The sequence below is a fragment of the Oreochromis niloticus genome, linkage group LG23 (genome assembly GCF_001858045.2).
Source record: "Oreochromis niloticus isolate F11D_XX linkage group LG23, O_niloticus_UMD_NMBU, whole genome shotgun sequence".
Taxonomy (NCBI): domain Eukaryota; kingdom Metazoa; phylum Chordata; class Actinopteri; order Cichliformes; family Cichlidae; genus Oreochromis; species Oreochromis niloticus.
In genome coordinates, this window is record NC_031986.2 from 40,689,851 (window position 1) to 40,709,502 (window position 19,652).

Genomic DNA, 19,652 nt, shown 5'->3' on the forward strand with positions numbered 1-19,652 from the left:
TTTAGAGATGAAAATAAGCACTTGAAAACAATGATGTAAAAGCATCCCAACAGAACTGAGCTAAACATGATGTGATATGAGAACAGAAACGAAGACAAAGATAACAATGAACTCTTCAGTAGGTTGCAAGGCAAATGCAGAACTCACTGACGGGGTCTAAACTGCATGCAATTTTACACACATATGCGCACACACATTCTTCCAAAGCTGTGGCAACTGCAGGAACATCTGCTTCATAAGGGCTTCAAGGGATGCACAATGACTTAATGTGTGAGGGGGTGTTTTTGTTTGTGCTCATGACATGTTTGTATGTGCAGAAGGGGAGTGGAGTGGAGTCACTCACCAGGGGGTTTGCACATGCGAATCTGGCTCTCGCACTGCACAAGTGGATGCAGAGCTGGAGGAGGGCTGCTCGGGCTGCCGGCAGGCACGGAGGTAGCTTTGGCAGAGAGGCCCGTCATACCAGCAACTGGAGGGGAGGGAGGCGGCGAGGGGGATGGGGAAGTGGGCGAACCACACTGGGTCTGGTAGCGGAGCTGGGTGAGGGAGGGGGGCATGCCCTGGTAGTGGCGTGTGGCGCTCAGGAGGTCATTGAGAATTTGCAAGATGGTACCAATATCCCGTCTGGGACGCCCATTGCTGTCCTGGCAGTTTGGGTGCAAAGTGCCTGTGAGAGGAAGCAAAACAGACCAAAATAGTATTATGTTTGTGTGTTATATTTGTTTGTATAATGTTTGTATATCATTTGATTTTTTTTTTAATCAAAACATTTAAAACTGGCAGGCGTACAAGTCTAAAACAAAGGCCCAGCAGAGAAGAAAATGTAAAATTTTTGTGAAGTTCTACTAAGAGGCATTAGCTGGATCTCACTATGTGCAAGGTTTATGCGTAAAGTAGCAATAAGTCATAAGTCAGTAATGGGAGCTCTGTTTTCTCACCTGAAAAAGTCCCTGAGAAGACTCCGGGAGCATGGTTGACAAAGCTTTCAATGATTGCGCCGGGTTTACGGGAGCGTGGTGAGGAACTGGTGCCACTGTTGGAGCTGTTGGTACTGCAGTTAGCCTGAAGGGGGAAAAAAAGAAAAGAAAAGTGTTATTAAAAGAGCATAAAGTGAGACCAAACCCCAAAACATGTTTCAGGATACAAGGGCATATGATCTATTAGAGTAAAAGCTGTGAAAACTCAGAATCACTGTTTCAGGAGCTCCGTCAGTGACCTTTACCCTTTACCTCTGGGTGTAACTACCATTTGCACAGTGTAATTAACCTCTGCAGTTAAGGCTGATGGTTATAAGAAACCCCAGACAACAGGAAATTTGAGCTTGCTGCCATGCCATATATCTTAAGACTTAAGGTATTTGGTTACTTTACTGTGATCAAACTAAAGATGGTCACCTCACAACTTCACTTTGGCTTAACATGGATTGCTCAACTGACATCTGAAAGCGAAACTGAAACCCCAAGAAAGCGCTTTGTGTGCGTATGCATGTGTCTTTTTGTCATGCATGTGAAAGCCTGATGAGGAATAGCCATATCCGTTTTCTCACTACTAAACTGGCCTGTCTCCTTGTTTTTCCTGTAGTGAACCATCTCTCCCACACAGTTCGCTGATATTTGGTTACCATTCACTATTCAAGGAGGTGCAGAAAATATAAACAGCACATTGGGTTGAAGAACAGAAGTAAGTGTGTTTCTGCCTGTGTGTGCAGCTGTTCATGAAGTTATCCTAAGGTAAACAAATGAGCATAACGCTGAAAGATAAATGACAACACCAGAACACTTTTGCTCCTATAATTTTAGCCCACTGCTCTTTACCCTGGGAAGACTGAGGTCATATGAATGCTGTGTTCTCATGGTGTATGCGTGTGCTGGCTTGTTTGCATGCATTTGGGGAGCACAGTGTACTCCAGTGATGAACAAATGTACTGTGGTTTGGACACACGCACACACAAAATCACATGTAACGCTTCTCCAGAGCTGACTAAACCACGGGTTCACCCTTGTGCTACAAGGATGTGCCATTAATCTAATTGATTTAATGGAGAATGATTTAGTTGTGAGGATGGCACTTGGGTCAAATGGTTATAACCCATCCACTCTATCATTCTCATGGCAGCCCAAGTGCCTGTGCCTTTCTTATGTATTGTAAAGATGTACCTACTTTTACCACTGAACCCTTTTATTTGAGAAAATAACATAAGACAACATCTTACCAATCCTTTGCTATGATTGGCTATTATTAAAGAAAACGAAAAAAAAAAAAAAAACACTACTTAGAAAGAATTATAAGAATATTTTCTTGAGGCTTACCTCAGGGCAGAGGACTGGGGCTACAGGGTTGACCTGGCCAATCTCGTGGCTGGGTTGGCCTGAGGAAGGCTGGTGGTAGTGGTGGTGATGGTGGTGGTGGTGGTGATGATGATGAGCGGGCGAGCGGAAAAGACCCCCAGGGACATGGGATGGGCGAGGGGAGTGTGGTGGAGGAGTAGGGGGGCTACAGTGAGCAGAGGAGGGCGACTGGTGGTACATGGGAGGAAGGGACTGGTGGTGTGTGGAGGGCAGGGGAAAAGAAGGGGATCCTGGGGAAGAAGGGGAGGAGGGGATAGGGTGAGGATGGGACAAGTGGGGGCTGGGGTGATTATGTGGATGGTGGGGGTGTTGATGAGAGTGCGGGTGAGTTTGGGGAACCCGGGGCTGTCCCTCCGAATTTCCCCGGGTGATGAGGTGCCTGTGCTGGAGTTGGGGACCACCGGACTGCTGTGCTGCCAGCTGGAGCTGGACAAACATCATGTGATCACCTACACGCAGCGCCAAGGTGAGGGGAGAGCGACCAGACAGGAAGTCACTGACCTATTGATAAAGAAAGGGGAAAAGGGTTAAGTGACTCAATGTCTTTGCTTCTATGCAAGTTATCAACACAGCTTAGCCAGATGACAAAGTCTAACTTAATATATGATGCTCTATATCCAGATTTAACGCCACTCTGGTATTTACAACTGTTCCCTGTAAAAAATTATGGAACTAGAAAGGCTCCCCATGCATACCGACTTCCTTCTTAGTAAATGAACAATCTGGGCCATGGATGCCAGTTACAGTGCACACAACAGCCCTTTGAGCTACCCCTCTCACAGAGACACAGACACACCACATAAGCTCATCGTGCAGTCAAACACTAGTCTGTAATAGTCATCCATTTACTTCTGTTGGCAGGGAATGGATAGGGAGGCCTACTGAAAAACACACATACACACAAATAGAACCCACTATTCCTTGCTTCCCATTGCCACTCAGTCCGTTCTTAGTCAGCAGGGTTATTCAGCTCAAAGACAAAGGCCACCCTTCTGTTTGGCCCATGGCCTGAAAAATCAGTCCCACATTTAGGAAATCCACCCCGCCTGCATCTCAAACACAGAACAGTCAATTGTCTGTGAATCTGCAGCAGATCAGGAAGGGATGCCCATGTTTGGAGCATTGGCAACAGCTAACTGGAGCCAAGTGTGGGGGGCCTTCAGTGACCCACCCAAGGCCTGGATGGACACACACACACACACACACACACACACACACTAACAAGTACAGAGTTGTCACGACTCGGTTGGAATATTCGTGCTAAATAACAAAACCTCTCTTGTCGTCCTCCTGTATGCCTGTGGCTCTCATGCTGTGTATTGTGACTTGCTGCTGAAGTCCAAGCAACGAGAGTCTGACATGTATTTATTTACTTTTTTTCCCCCAAGTGAGTGTGATTCAGGAGTCACAAAGCTTCAGTGGGTCTTGAAGACTCAGCAATAATGACTCAGGTTCTCCCTAAATGGAAACAAGCAGAAATGGCCAGCACTAGCAAATACAAAGTGACGCCCCTGTCCAAAAAGGTTTCAACAATCACTACTGCATGTGTGATTTTAGTCCCCAGAGAGAGAGGGAGGACAGAAAAGCAGAACAGAGCACAGGGATAGATATATATAAATAACAAAGCACAGAAAATAATATATAAAAAGGCAAAAAAAAAAAAAATCTGAGCAAAGGCCTTATATTTGGAGTGTCCTTGTAAGATGCTCGCCTGTAGTTAACCCTCTGAATCACCAGGCTTTGCCCTCCATCACATCTCTCTCTTTTCTTCTGCTTATTTATTTCTCTATCGACCGCTGCCTCTCTGTTGCCAGGGTGACCTTTGGACATTGGTATTGACATGATGTGGAAAAAGAGGATGAAGGGAGAGGAGGGGTAGGTGAAAGGGGTTGGGATGATCTGATGGCTACAGCTCAAATTGGAAATAATCAATTGGTAAGGTAGCAAAAATCAGAATAAAATGCGCTGCTGGATAAAGGGAAACTCAAACTTCTCAGAATGTAAAGTCAGCCACTAATGACTTATTGACAATCCACACTCACCACGATTACCCCATCGTGGTGAGGCTATACGCTCAGCAGGCGCGAGGTGGGGTGTGAAGTGAGGAGGAGAACAGCGCAGGGGGCTACATGTGACATCGCTAGGAAACTCCGTACATAAAAGGTCAGGAGAAGAGGTGTGCATGTGTTTGAGACCTAATGGGGAGGCCTGCTCCAAAAGGTGGGTGGGGGTGAGAGAGAGACAGAGATGAAGAAAAGACCAGAGGAGGGGGAGGAGACAATGACTGTGTCTGTGACTGACAGCTGTCAAGAGTAAGTGTTGACAGTTTGTCAACCCACAACACACAGACCGGCATGCATACAAATCGAAAGCCCCAAGGGAGATTGTCAACCCAATGTTTAGAAGGTGGGGGGGGGACACCCCTGTGGGTATCCGTTATAGACCTCTGATCCTAGATCCAAATATATTCGGGCTGAGTCGACGTCCAGTTCAAACAGGTTACATTTCACTCTTCGCATCAGAATCCCGTTTCCAGAAACCATGCGAGATCAGGTTTTACCTTCCTGCACGGATCTGATTTTATCTTCAGAGAAAATGCAACTGCTGCTAAACGGATACATGTTGCTCAAATTTACGCTGTGACATGGAGGGGGAGGGAATGACCACCATGACTTCTGGGTACCTCCACAGCTGGACAGAGTGAATGTCCTAGGGTCAAAATTTGCATGAAACCAAAGGAGACTGCAAAGCTGTACTTCTATTTCTTTCCAAGAAAGGAACATCCAAGACGCCAAGAGCTAAGTACGAACAGGATCTTCGCTTTATCACTCTGTTTTTCTTTGTATACAAGCACATGCGAGCAAAAGTGAGAGAAAAAGACCAACTGTGATGACAGCAAGACAAACAGAGAGGAGGCTTGATTACCTTTATAATGACTGGGGTGGATTATTCAAAACCACAAGACAGAATTCATGTACTCCTACTGAGTTCCCAACACCACATAGCAGGCTTCAAATTAGCCTGCGAAAGAAGCAAGCTTGCTTCCTCACACTTTTTTTTCCTTCTTTCCCTCTTTCCCGCCTCCAGTTGATTTTTGTCACTCCAGGTCTCAGAGTCTCAGTCGTTGACTCATAAAGTCAATTTAGAAGTTGCTCACACAAACCTTCACATGTATATGAGAGCTAAAAATGTGTGTGACCATGTGACTCATATGGGGTCTCCATACATACACCACCCACCAGAACCTCTTCTTTTAGGCACGAAATTAAAAGGCCACAAACCCACACAAACACAGACATCTCATTTGCAGGGAAAATGACAGGGGACATCTCAACTACTATAATTCCATCGGACACTCTCATATATTTGTGGTTGGCTTTGATTTCCTCCAGAACATTATCAGAAAGACCCAAATTAAACGTTCAGGTGTGGAATTCCACTCGTCCAAACCAAACAGCTACATCACTTTCATCTGACACGCCGTCTCCCTGACAATTCCCGAAAAGGAGGGCGAACAGCTTGTGTAGCTGGGAGCCGGGAGCTGTGGAGTGGAACACCTGAAATAGGGCCCGTTTCCTAAGGGAAGGGAGGAGGCGGAGGATGATACAGTGCGCCCTGCCTGCCAGAGGCTAGATTGGCGAGAGTGATCGTGTAACAACAAGCCTTTTCCAGACGGACAGAGACTATGAGAGAAACAAGGGGAGGGGAGCGCGTTAGAGAGTGCATATATATAAATATATGTGTGTGTGTGATGGGGGGGGGAGAGGAAAAGGGGCACCGTCTTGCTAGAGAGCTGGCTAGCGAATGAATCCCAGAGGTCTCGGGTAGAAGCTCAGCTCCAGTCCAAACATGCCTGTCTGCTCTCAGGAGCACAGTCAAGACAGCCAACGTGGCTGGCTACCATTGACGTCAGGAAAAACACCAGATAGCGCTTTGTGGATCATCACAGGCAAACAAAAAAGCGCTTCATAGCTTGTCTTTAAGTCTGCAACAGACCTCCAATTCTATTTCCACCTTGGTCTTTGCAGGACGCTGTACAAATTCCAGTCCTTTATGAAAGCAACTTATAAAGGAGAGCCATAGGAGAATGAGACCCCGGGTTTTGTCAAGGCAGACAGAAAGAAACCAGCACTCCAGTGTTCTCCTTCTAATGAAGCAGCAGTATGAGGAGTTCATGCCTAACAAATAAGCCGTGCATTTCCTGACCGTAAACATAGTTGATTATACTCCCCAAAAACTGCACGGATAAGCTTATTTAGCAATATACAGGTACTGAAAAATGGCTCTTTCATTTAGTAGCCATCAGACCCACCTCTCTAACAAGTGACCCCAGAAACAGTGCTCTCAGCCATTTTGTTTTAGTTGTTGGGTGTCCAGGAGGTGGGGTTTGTATGATACTTTGGTTGCTATGCAGTAATGGGAGAGAATATGATAAGGGGCAGCTGGGCGAGGAGGGGTGGAGACAAGATGGAGGAGAAGGAGAAGGGGGGGATGGCATGAAAGAAGGAGGGAACAAGGATGGTAAGGGGGGATGGGGATGCTGGCAATGAGGGTAAGGTGTCAGAGTAGTGGTGGTAGTGGTGGGTGATGAAATATTCAGTGAGTGCGCGCCTCTGGCTCCTTCCCTCTTTTTTTTTTCCCTTTCGACATCTCTGGCTGACAGTTTTATTTATTGGGGTCCCTGTGGTTCAAGGAACTCATTTGCAGTCGTTCTTCCTTTGCACACTAAGCGAACTAAGGAAGGGAGATAAGGAGTAAGGGAGGAAGAGAGAGGCTGAGAGTCTAAGGACGGGTGAAGAGGGAGAGGGAGAGGGAGGGAAAGATAGAGCGTGCTGCCAGCACTGAGCTGACATTCATGAACAACTGAGCAGCTTTGTGCTGGGGAAAAGAGGATAGAGGATTGGAAGGCGGGACGGGCGGGGGAGGAGAAGGAGAAGCTGCGAGAGGAGGAAGTCGTCTCCTCCAGCCATATTCTGGTTCCAGTGCAGCTGCTCACCTGCTGGACAGCGAGGTGAAAGGTATGGTTCAAAAACTGCTTATTAACCCGCCAATCGATCTAAATGTTTTGATCGCACCAGGACGCTATTGATAGTCTTTGGGTAGACACGCACCAGCTAAAGATGCAATAAAAGGCTCTCAAAAGAGAGAAGGAGAAAAAAAATTAAAAAAATCAATGACTTGCATCATCCCCAAATCCTAAAGGCAGAGGGGGTTGAATCTTCAAAGGCACCATTAGAAAGATAGGCATCTGTAACAGTACCTGATAAGAAACAGAAGGGGGTGAGTGGAGAAAAAAAAAAGGAACAGCTGGCCATCATAGAATATGATCGGCTCCGTGAAAGGAGAGATCAGAATGGCAAAGTTCAAGACGATCGGGTTCCTGCAAAGGCCACTCCTTACAACTGGCCAGAAAAACTGAGCATATTCACCTCTTAGTCTCCAGCTATCAAGATCCGGTTTAAATCAGGCAAGCAACACCAAAGAAATCTTCACTTACTCGTTTCCCCGCTGTTCACTTTCCTCTCACTCCCTTGAAAGCCATTTACACCAGCTGATTAATACAATTTAATCAGGATCCTGTTCTGGCAGAGAATGACTTCACAGCATTTTCTGTACCCGGTGAGACAAATTTGTGGATACTTGGGAAAAACAACATCATACGAAGCAGCGGCAAATGAAAGAAGAAACAGCATCACATCTTTCTGAGATAAATGAAGTGGGTGTGGGGAAATGGAGAGGTAGGTATAGAAATTCTGTGACAGATGGAGGAATGTTAACAGAAAGACGGTAAGTAATTGCAATGGTGATCGTGCAAAAATGCTGTCTTTTTTTTTTTTTTTTTTTTTTTTTTTTTAGAGGTTTCTCATGTCCTCATTACGTTTTTGTAGGAATGACTGAAATGACCTGGCTCTTTTGAACCCTGCACCTCTGCCAAGAGCACCATATCCCTAGTAGCACTGGCTTCATTAGTCTTGGTAGTGGCTATCGAATGTGATATTCCTGGCCTCCATCCTCCCACACAGTAGCCCCACTAGTCACGATGCCTGCTACTTGAATCACAAAAGCACTGTATCGCCGGGGAATGGAAAACGATGACGGTCACGACTCAAAAATGGAGAAGTAAGTCTCCCCTGGTCGCTCAGTGAGGAAACATACAAAGAGAAACATTAAAAATGGATGTTGGCACATGCGCACACCCACAGAAACACATGCAGCGAGATGAATATACATAATAGGACAATGAAATTCCCTGCAAATCTAGCTCCCTTTTGACTGCCCCACAACATACCTTGATTCCCTCCACCCATCCCAGCACTTCCCCTCCCACTATGCATTTTAAGCATCACAAAGGGGATTACACAGGTGCAAAAATACCGCATGATCAGCCTATTAATGCAATTTTCAAGGCCAGGATTTATACAAGCAGGGACTGAAAAGGCCTTTAGATCAGCATTGTTTTTTTTATTCCATACACGATTTGATTTACACATTCAGCAACAAAATTAATTTCTGTAGCTTTCATTTTAGGTTACAATAAAGGAAATTTCCATTCTAAAGAGCAAAGACTCTGTCTCTTAAGCTGCATGCATATAAAAAGCCTTAATTTCAATAGCAGTGAGAAGGACAGAGGAAGCTGGGGGTTGTAAAAGGGGAGGAAACCCTTCATATTGACCAACAGGCAGACTTGGTCATTCTTCAATTCCTTGCACTCCCAAATCCTCAATACAATTACTCTCCAGTGATTTCCAGTATTATCAATCCTACTGATTAACTGACATCAAGATAAGGTGATGTACAGGGTGCAGGACTGCAAAGAGAAACATATTGACCATTTGCATTGAGCTGTTTTACACAATTGTGTACATAGACACAGACATACACAGGTCCAAAGTTCATTTGTCTTAAAAAAAAAAAAAAAGCACTACTTTTTAAATCCTCTTCTTCCTAGTAGCACCTCTCCACTTATCTCAATTTTTCTTCCTTCATCTTATCTTCCCTGTAATCTCTCATCCATGTGTAGCCTTCCTGCCCACTGTCCCAACCAATAGCACTTAACTACACAAACACAAATACACATTACTGACTGACTTGTGCAAAGCTCTCCCTTTCTTTTCTCCTCCACCTGTCAAGCCCACTGTGGCAACCCCTGAGGGAGGGATAGCAGAGGAAATAAGGAACGGGTGACCCCAAGGTGACTCCCCACAGATTGTTAGAGACTGTTAAGTTTGCGTCTGTCTGCTTGTAGACACAAAGACAAAACCGTGCCGTATCCCGGCCAGAGGAAAAGGAGGAATAAGTGAGGGTAGGGTGGGGTGGGGGGGTGCATGAGGACAGGAGGTGCTTGTCGCTGGGAGCGAGAAAAGTAGAGCAGATATGTAACAGCGTATTCCCCTGGGACACGTGGAATGGCAACACACAGCCTCCTCCTGAAGCAGACTGTGTTAGTGTTCGAGGCAAAATTTGTCAATCTGCAGCCTGCTGAGCCTCGCTCCAGCTGGGTTGCACATCGATTTTGAAACCAGTATGCACCACTGTAGCTGCACTCAACAGGATTTTGGAGTTTGAAGCCCTTCTTTGCCCCCCACCCCCCACCTCAGTACTACCACCAAAGGAACTAGTCATTTTAGGATGTGTCTGTCCCACAGGAACTGCTCCTTTAGAACTTTCAATTTTTGAGAGGGGTTGAAAAGTTGGTGGGCACAGTCCTGAAAATTTTCTGAGCTTGATGCAAACTTGGCTAAATTCAAAAACAAGCCAATTAAAATCTGCTCTCTCAAACATCACGGTCAGCAATCTAAAAATTCACCCTACAGAAAGACAGCAACAACTATCTTGGCTTGCTCCAATGAGGTCACCGTTTTGGTATCACCGATCCATAGTTACATAACTTATATTGTTTTGGAACACTCAGAATTGACATCACCGTCGAAGCTTACACAAAATTATTATGTCACTTCCAAGAGTCCGATGGAGCCCAGACGGCACTGGAAGGACTGATTAGGGAGAAGATTTGAGTAAACGATTGTCCTACCTTGTGCCTACCCTGACTTTTTGAAGTGGAAAGGTGACTAATCATTGTCTTATGTTTGTCAGCTGAGCCGGTGTGGTGTTCATGCTTTAGGATGGGAACAAAGAGGTGGCTGCATAGGGGGGGAAGGGCAATGGGGGTGGGGGTAGGGATGGTAAGGGTGACGTCTGGTTGGCTTTTATTCTACCGTCAATGTGCATCAATGAGAAAATAGTCCCTGTGTGTTAAAGGGCCACATAATCAAATGCCAAAGTAGACGAAGAGCTGATGTTGCTACCTAAATGTGACTAGAAATGGTAAATATTGCTTTCACTACTTGTCATAGAAGTATACATTTATTTTACAACTAGGCTCAGACATTTTCTCATTCTCTCATCATGACCATAAATCCTCTTAAATATATCCTTTCAATTTGCTGTGTGTGTGTGTGCGCGTGTGAGTGTGTGTTCCCATGTATGACTGCAAATATAAGCTGTACACACAGCCGCTATTTAGCAGACACAAGAAAAGAGTAGTGAGTAGTGCAGGCAACTGTATTTTGATGGGCTGTCAGGAGGCAGTGGCTTAAATCAGCTTAGATGTCACGCAAAAAAAAGTCTAGGAGGATGCCAGAGGAGGAATTAAGGCAGCCATGATTGTCCTTGCTAAAGAAGTCAGCCATCACGGTCAAAGTGAGGCAGCTCGCCGGACTTGCAAACCACAGCACATTTAAATTATAGTGCCCTGGGAGAGCTCTTAAGCAGAAACAAGAGAGGGAGGTGAAACGTACGAGAATGAAAAAACAAAACAAAACATTTTAATCATTGCTGGGTAAGAATTTCCATTAAATGCCCCCCACCCCAAATTCATGCCACAAGAGCCTGAAACAGCCCTTGGAAGCTGTCGTGCGCTGCATGATTTGTTGGCTAACAACCTGGTAGCTGAAGACTTCTTCATAATCCCGATAAAGGAGAAGACATACGGTGATCTGCTCAGTGCAGCTCGGAATCCAATCTGGAAATAAGACCTTGCATGACCAAAATATTTGAAGGGGTGATGGCTTATTAGGGGTCCAGGGGTTTACACCCAACTCTTATATGCCTTTTTCTAAGAACTAACCCATACCTCCCTCAGGCTATTTTTGGTTGCATGGGCATATCAGTTATCGTGTCAGACACTTTTAAGGGCTAAGTGCATTGATTGATTTTTGATAGCCCCAGAGTTAGAGAGGAGATAGGAAATGAGGGAAAGCTTTTGTGTTCCTATTTTTCTAATCTTACACAGATCTGTAATCTCTCCGCAATCTATATCATTCCATTTCGTTTCATGAATTATAAAGAAGAATCAATTTCTGTGGATATAAACACACTAAAGCAGCTTTACGCCTTTTTTGTGTTTTACTGTGACATCAATCTCCCGTTGCCCTTTATTCATTCTGTACCCCGGCGATTACCATTTACAGTGAAATAAATATGTATGCAAAAGTGGTGTATGTGGTAACGTGTGGTAAGCATTTCGTGAGAAAAACGCAAGCACCTGACTCATAACGAATCTAAGTATAATAAGGTTACATGGACAGGGAGATACACAGGAAGACAGGCAGAGTGAGAGATCGGTTCCTCTGGGTCGGCGGTTGAATTATCATCTGCCTCTAGTGAAAATGACAGTCACTCTTGGCTACCCAGCAAAGGCGTACCACATGATGGGCAAGGCTTGCTTCCAGCCCACTTACAGTGTGACATACACACACACATCCAGTAACAGACACGCACACATCCACTTACACACACCTACACACATGCAGTCATCTGCTGTCAGTGCTACGAGATGCATGCTGAGTTCTCTCTCACACACACACACACACACACACACACACACCAAGGCTAGGATTTCCACCATAAAATTATCAGCAGGGCAAGAAGCCATACTGAACCACACTCTGCTATCACTGAGCAGCCCACATCATCTGATAATTATTCCACTAAACAGCGTTGGGCAAATTCTTCGGGATGTAACCGCTGTTAAGAGTTCAGGTAACTCCTTACATCAGTGTTTTTGTTTCACCGTCTTGTACCGTTCTGACATCACACGGTAGTACATTGCTGATACACTTACGTACATCTCAGTGTTGCCCAACTGTACAAAAGGAAGTGGATCTGAGTCAGTCAGTCAGCTGCAAAGTGTGTCATACGTCACACTGTTGTCTGCGAGCGTTCAGCCTTATCGCCTCTCTTCTCGCTCGGTTTCTCTCTGTGGCCAGCACGGAGTCTTTTTTTTTTTTAAACTTCACACTCACTATTGATCATTTTGGTGAGTCATGCCGCTCTGACTCAAATACATACTGTACTTAAGCAGGCCTACAGAACTGTTTCACTGCAAGCACAGGGTGTAGGCCTCACTTGGCCTGTGCATGCACACTAGGCTTCCAGGAACCCTGTGCTAATACTGAGTGAGAAGACTGTCATCTGATGATCCAGCACTCTGTTTATGAGTGAGTGAGACTACAATCAGTCTCCATGCAGCCACAGCACACTTCCTGGAAACTCGCCTGTGCGTGTGCGTGCTCGTGTATATGTGCCTGTCAGTCAAGACCGTGAAATACAGAAGGAGTGGAGAGAGATTATAGATAAAGGCGTAAACAGAAAGATGGAAGTAAGTGCTGGCCCTCTCAACAGCACATAAGTCCTTCTTGTGTGGTGTTCGCGCTAGCTTCCTACAGGGCTGTGCATGCATGCACACACACACAGTATCACAGATGTTACTAGGATACAGGAGGGTGTTGTTGCTTATTATGTTCTAACAGCTCACACTGGTTGTCTAGCTTGGTTTGGCTTGTTTAAGAGGCTGAGATTAGACAAGCAAAGAGGCTTGCGCAGCCGGCTCATCCCATGTCCCTCTCTGCCATATCTGGGTGTTGCTCTGTGCTTAACTGAAGCTTGCACCTTCTTTAGCCATAATGCAAATATGCACACAAAAAATTTGAGTTCAGTTTAAGTTGCAGGATACCAACTTTTGCTTTATCAGCCTTAATTTAGGCTCAACAGACACACACACGCACACATATTAATCCTTACCTGAGTTTCTGTTAGGCTCTCCAAAGCTTGCATTACTGACTGTTCTGGTCTTGATGCTTGAGACTGCATGACAGAAATAAAATACAAAGTGAAATATGGCTAATGTTTCAAGTTCATTCTTTAGATTTGGACTCCAAACTAAAATAAATTCACAGCAAGCTGAATCCATACCATTAATCCTGCTTCAACTGTTGGCACAAGTGTTAACTTGCTCCCATCCGAGATGCCTAGATCCTGGAGTTTGCCTGAACTTAGTCGCCTGCAGGGGTTAGAGAGAACAAGATAATTAGACTGTGCTGAGAATATATTCTCTCTTCAGACATACAAACACCCTTCAGCCAGGGGGTGCAGACCGACTTCAAAACTATTTTGGAAAAGAGCTGTGGGTGTAAAGCTCCACGAAAGAGAAGTATTGATTGCGCTGTCATATTTCAATTTCGAGTATAGTAGAGCTTGACAAGTGCTCGCAGTGGATATTTGGCACCACTGCCACTTGCCTAAGTGGAGGTAAGAATTTTTGTTTTTTTCTTGGCAATATCAGTTGCACAAATGAGGAAGAAAAACTTCATGCTGAAACCAAAACCACAACATATTAGTTGTATAAATGAAAAGAATGGCAAGTACTAGAATTGCATGGGAACCGTTCTTAGCCAAACTGCTACGGCTCTGTCAGCGATTATGAAAGTTAAATCATGTGATACAGAACACATCACATTTCCAGGGCTTTACTGCTTGATGTCTGGTACGGAACAGGAATGCTTGCATCTCAGAGCCAAATGATGCACAATGAAACATTCACACTCGTGCCTGGCCGTTTGCCTGCTTTATGTTAGTGAAGCATGTTTAGGGCAGTCTGGTCTATAGGCATGACCCAAATCTTATGCCACGCCGCTGAACAAAGGCCGTCAGCCCCGACTTGCTGTAGGTCTACAGTTTAAGGCGCAGGAGGGGATTAAAAAGGGGGTTTTCAGGTTTTAAAGGATGATGTGATTTATTGGGTGATTACAATGGGTGGGAGGGGATGGGGGCTGAAAACAATGCTGACTGTTTGCATGTACTAAAGCCCCCCCTTTCTTTTTTGCATAGCACCACCTGCACTATTGTGAGCTCATTTAACCTGTGCCTGATTCATTTCATAGCTTCATAATGCTTCGGGTTCTGGTTCGCTTTGAATAATAAAGAGTTTATCTATTCTCTTGCCCATGCAGCTCTGCTTAAACAGCAGCATTTTTCCAAGCCCTCGTGAAACTGGCCGTTTGATACCTCACACAAACACAAACTGCTGTTATTCTCCTGAATCTGCTGCCTATTGTCATGCAACTGCACACTCACATTCACATCCAACCACAAGACATATCCACCTTCGGTGCAGTACCAAGTCACGCATGAACAATGTATACCTGTGCAGTAGCAGTATAAATACAGTCAAGCTTAGCACTTCTGTGTGACTTTATTCATTAATGTGTAACATGTTTGATTCACGCAGCATTAGCAACTCAGTCATGCTTCAGTTTTTATAAGAAGGGGGGACGAATCAATGCAAGTCTGCAGATTGCCTCGTCAATACTGTTCCAGTGACCGGTGAGTCCCAGCGCATAATTCCAATATTGTGCACCCTCACGGTCAATAGTTTCCTTGAACGTATTGATCACCAAAGCGGGCATATCTTTGCCTCTGAGGCTCCCGAGAGCTTAACCAGTTAAAGTGTAGTTTGGAAAATATTACCTCAACCCCGGAGGGTGGGCGCACCTAAAGTAGGTTTGTGCACATTTTGAACTGCGGACTATCCTAGACATTACGGCGTATGATGTCAGCGTATAGTACAGAGAGTCTCAAGTACCGGTTGGCTCTTTAAGAAATAAGTATGCGTAATTATTTTCTCTATCCGAAAACACCACGTTTACTAAACACGTTCAACTGCAATACATTTCTTTCGTGTTTACTCACGTTTCTTTGTGTAGCAGAGCGAGTCTCTCTTTTGGGACTTTGAGTCTTTGCGACAGTCTCCTCTTCAGTCCCTCCACGGTCTCCTCCAGTGGCAAGGAGAGCTCGAAGCGTGTGCCGGTGGTGGAGTGGATGTACAGATTCATGGAGGGTTCAGTCGGGACGGCCTCGCAGGACGAAGCCCCGCGACTGGTGCAGCTTCGGGCGCTGGGATGCTGGTCCATCCGATAACCTGTGCTCAGAGAAGGGGGGAGACAAGACGAGCAAAGCCGGGGAGTGAAAAGGGTGAGAAGGATAGTGAAGCAGATCCGTCGCTTCCACTACAGTCCCTTGATCTCCTTGCAAATCAAAGGCAGCATTCAGAGCTCTCTCTCTCTCTTTCTTCCTCTTGCTGCCTCCTTTTTTTCTCTCGCTCTCCGAGAGTCAGAATAAAACCCAGTCCGTCGTCTCTCCGGTCAATATCATGAGAATATCCCCCGAGGAAATTTAACTACACAAGCGTCGCGTTTCCCTTTGTGTGATCTTTGTCTTTGTTGCGTTTTCCAGCGTGCAAGCAAGTCTTTCGAAATGCTACATAGACGGGCAAATAACACACAAACGCAAGTATGTTGTCAGCAAAAAAATGGCACGGACGCTCATTTACGCAGGCAGTTACCTTTAAAAAAAACCAAACAAACAAAAAAAAGCTCTGAGAAAGAAAAAAAAATGTATAACAACAAATTCCTCTCGGATGTTTTATGCGCTTTTTCGGGCTTTGGATAATGGGACACGCGATCCGGAGCTGCAAAGCCTCGTGCGGCTGTAGTAAAAGGCTCTCCGCTGCGCACTCATACCCACGGCAGCCCCACTGAAATATCGACAATGAACATTGTCACAAAGTATCCCACTTCCACCATCGATAAAGTACGCCCACAGCCCCCGAGGCCGTCCGACCAATCATAGGAGAGCTCCTTCAGGACGCCGATGACCTCAGCCAATAGGAAGATGAGCTCGACACCCACGTGGAGGCCGAGCGAGTTTAGGCCATTCATAATAAATTACAGCACAGTGCAAAATATGCACCAGTACCACAGTATACTCAAATAAAGGGCTACACCGAGGGCCGTGTGCCTTTACAGCTTAATGGAAGCTTTAAAGACAATCCCCGTAAAAATGACGATTTTTTTTTAAGTTAATCACGGCTGAATCATTCCTGAATTCTCGTTTCACGAGATACCCCAATTATAGATAATCTTTAGAGACAAATATGATGAGTGCCAGGTCACATCTCTAGAAGTAGCGCCTGTTTAAAGGGTCTCCTTGTGTGGGAACCGTGCAACAGGCTGAAAATAGCGATCATCATTAATCCCCAAAACGCCTATTTTGAAGAGATGTTTGACAGCAGCACATAGTGTGAATATACAACTGATTGCTTAATTTAAGCATACTCACCATCAACTTTCGACACCGTTAGAGTAGATTTTTGATCAGGACTCGCTTTATTTCCCTTATAACAGCGGGCTACTTAACCAACAACACCAGCGTGGACGTGGCTATTTTAAAACCCTTGGAATAAAGACCAGATCCCTCTACTCCAAGTTATCAGATGTACTGTAACGACATTAATAGTGCTGACGCCACCCTCTTCCCCCCTTGACCTCAGAAGCAGGCAGAAACCTTTCGAGTGATCGCGAATCCTACGCAAATCCACGCTGGACAAGAGTAGGTTATTCTCGTCAGGTAAGCTGCAGTATATGCATGTAACACAGACTTCGGACTGCTGCTGCACGAGTTCTCAAGTCTGAGGTGACCAATAAGCTACGCGTGCAATATCCCTGAGAGAAGTAACCAGAGCAACTCACAAAGACAGACTGACTAAGAATATTTAAATTACCATACAGCCCAGAGACACCTAAAGCACACAGCGAGCTTACCTCTGCAGTTTCCTCAAACCTAAGAAGACACTTTACCATAAAAAAAACATTAAAAATACTCGGTCGCCACCCAGTGGCAACGGAATCAGTTTTCACAATGAAACCATGCAAGCGATTCATAGTTTACCCCTGCCATATATATAAATATATGTATAAATAGGTTAACTTTGGAACATGCAGTTTTTAAAACCTTGTGCATTAAAGTATGGCAGCTTTTACTCGTATTGAGCACGACAGTCACCATACAGCACCGTTTGATAAGATTTTTCATTCTCCTTCTAATCTGAGATAATTACCAACGACTTGCTGTCTTCTACTAATTATAATTTACAGGAACAATGACATTCTGCTGTCGTCAATAAACACGACATTAGGCTGTCCCTCAGAATTTACGCCCAATTGTCTCATACAAGCAGCTGACACGCTTCTATCGATCCGCAATTGACTCGTCTCTAATCAATTTCTCGCCAACACATAAAGCACATGTCAAACTTTACTAACACATCACCCGTAACATAACATACAGCTCAGCCGTGATAAAAAAAATACAAAATAAAAATAAAGTGAACTCACCAATTACTGTGGCGAAAACTGTAAAGCTTCGCGGAAAAGTCGGCTGTTTTCCCGTCTCTTGCCCCAGCTTTGGCATGTAAAGTAAACCCACGCAGCGACAAAACTCTGAGATAAATCCAAACACTTGAATATCCACAATAACGTCTCAGTAAATTCTCTGGTGGCCCCGTGCGTGTCGTTACGCTGCAGACCCGGGCTCGGGGCGTCAGTCCTGGCCAGTAATGGGAACACTCAGGTCCCGAGATGCTTTCGTGTAGTCAGGTCACCGGTGTCTTACTTGGTGATAAGAGCGTAGTCGGAAAGGTGAGACTCCTCTTAACTGACGCTTCTCGGATATGGGTGGAGAGTAATGTTCTTCTTATGTCAGCATGTCATTTAAGGTGGCCTCGTTTCCCTGCTGCCACCAAGTCCAACTTGCTGTCGTCTGTGGGAAAGAATGCGCCTATAACGCAATCCTTAACCGATAAAGCTATCCAACTGTGTCAAGCACAGCGGCTCCCAGCAGCAGGAGCGACTTTTAAAGGTAGCATACACCCACAGAGACATGAAACCCGGACAGCCACTGACCTACCACCTTAAAAAAAGAGTCAATGAAATTAAATCTTTGGCGATATTGGAGGTGTTGCCAACCTTTGACGACATAGAGAAAAATGTCACCGGGCAACAGGTAAACACGCTCCCTGGATACGGCACACGTACGCCGATAAACAAACACCACTGGTCCTGTTTGAGGAATTAATGCCCTGCTGATAACCTAATGCGGATTCTTGAAGCGCACAATGTACAAAATGACTGTTTTAAACAAGAATGTAAGCAGTTTATTCTACGGGCTGCTGCTCTTTGGAGCAGAGATACCAAGACGTAAAATCGGCTAAAGTGTAATAATAAACTAAGTGTATTCAAATCGGTAACTATCTATTAGTTGCTTTTTAACAACTAATAGAACTCATTATTCATAATTGCCTTTTCTTTCATAATGATACTTTATTAGATTGTATAGGCTATTGTTGCTTTGTAATTATTGGATTAACTCTAAATCTATCAATATAATTTTACATAGTTAACTTAAAAAAACATATTTAAAGTCTAGGTTGGCTATGGCTTTTAAGATAAAGGAATTGAAGTCTCTTTGAAGTGAAAAAGAAGGAAGTAGACAAATTTGTTTTTAAGTACGTGTGTAAATTTACTTTTCACTAGTGGATGTTGATATTGGTAGATTAGGACAGTCTGCTTTAATATGTCTGCGCAGTGATTACGTCTCTATGGTCAGAACTGTGATAATGATCACAATGTGGTCCACCTCAAGGACGAGCCATGTTTTGCAATGTTTCACTGACACACAAAAAAGAAAAGAAACGAAAAGAAAAAGCCTGACTTTGCCATCAGAAAATACTTAAATGCACCAATCTAGAACTGTCCTTCTTTTGTGCTTCAGGACCAGCACAGATTGTCTGTCTGATTACAGAGACACACTCCCACTGTGCAGGGGAGGCTGTGCCCCACCAGCATATTATCACACCGTCTGAGACCTGAATCATCATCATGTGTGTGTGTGTGTGTGTGTGTGTGATAGAGATAGAAAAGGCAGTTGTGTTCAAAAGAAACACTGGCATTATCTCCGAGAGGCTACATGAGCAGACAAAGGGGCCTGTCTTTGCTTGGCCCCAACAGCTCCCTCTTCTTCCTTATCTGTCTCCATCTTGTTCTTTCTCTTTGGGAGATGCTGACTCAGTGGAGCAAAGTGAAAGGAGTTGGTTAAACTCCCTCACTAACTTGAAACACAACCCTTTGT

The 19,652-nt window shown here is 44.8% G+C and overlaps 1 protein-coding gene across 1 annotated transcript in view; it reads right to left on the reverse strand.

Annotated features, from left to right (window-relative positions):
* The window catches only part of midn (midnolin), a 28,641-nt gene extending 10,271 nt beyond the window's left edge, over positions 1 to 18,370 (reverse strand). Inside the window, exons 1-7 of the mRNA XM_003439674.5 lie at positions 17,861 to 18,370; positions 15,378 to 15,606; positions 13,602 to 13,689; positions 13,431 to 13,493; positions 2,310 to 2,849; positions 939 to 1,062; positions 344 to 667 (exon numbers count right to left, since the gene is read on the reverse strand). Coding sequence (XP_003439722.2) covers positions 344 to 667; positions 939 to 1,062; positions 2,310 to 2,849; positions 13,431 to 13,493; positions 13,602 to 13,689; positions 15,378 to 15,606; positions 17,861 to 17,936 — 1,444 coding nt within the window. The 5' untranslated portion in view covers positions 17,937 to 18,370. The remainder of the gene's footprint in view (positions 1 to 343; positions 668 to 938; positions 1,063 to 2,309; positions 2,850 to 13,430; positions 13,494 to 13,601; positions 13,690 to 15,377; positions 15,607 to 17,860) is intronic.
* Positions 18,371 to 19,652: the final 1,282 nt, after the last annotated feature.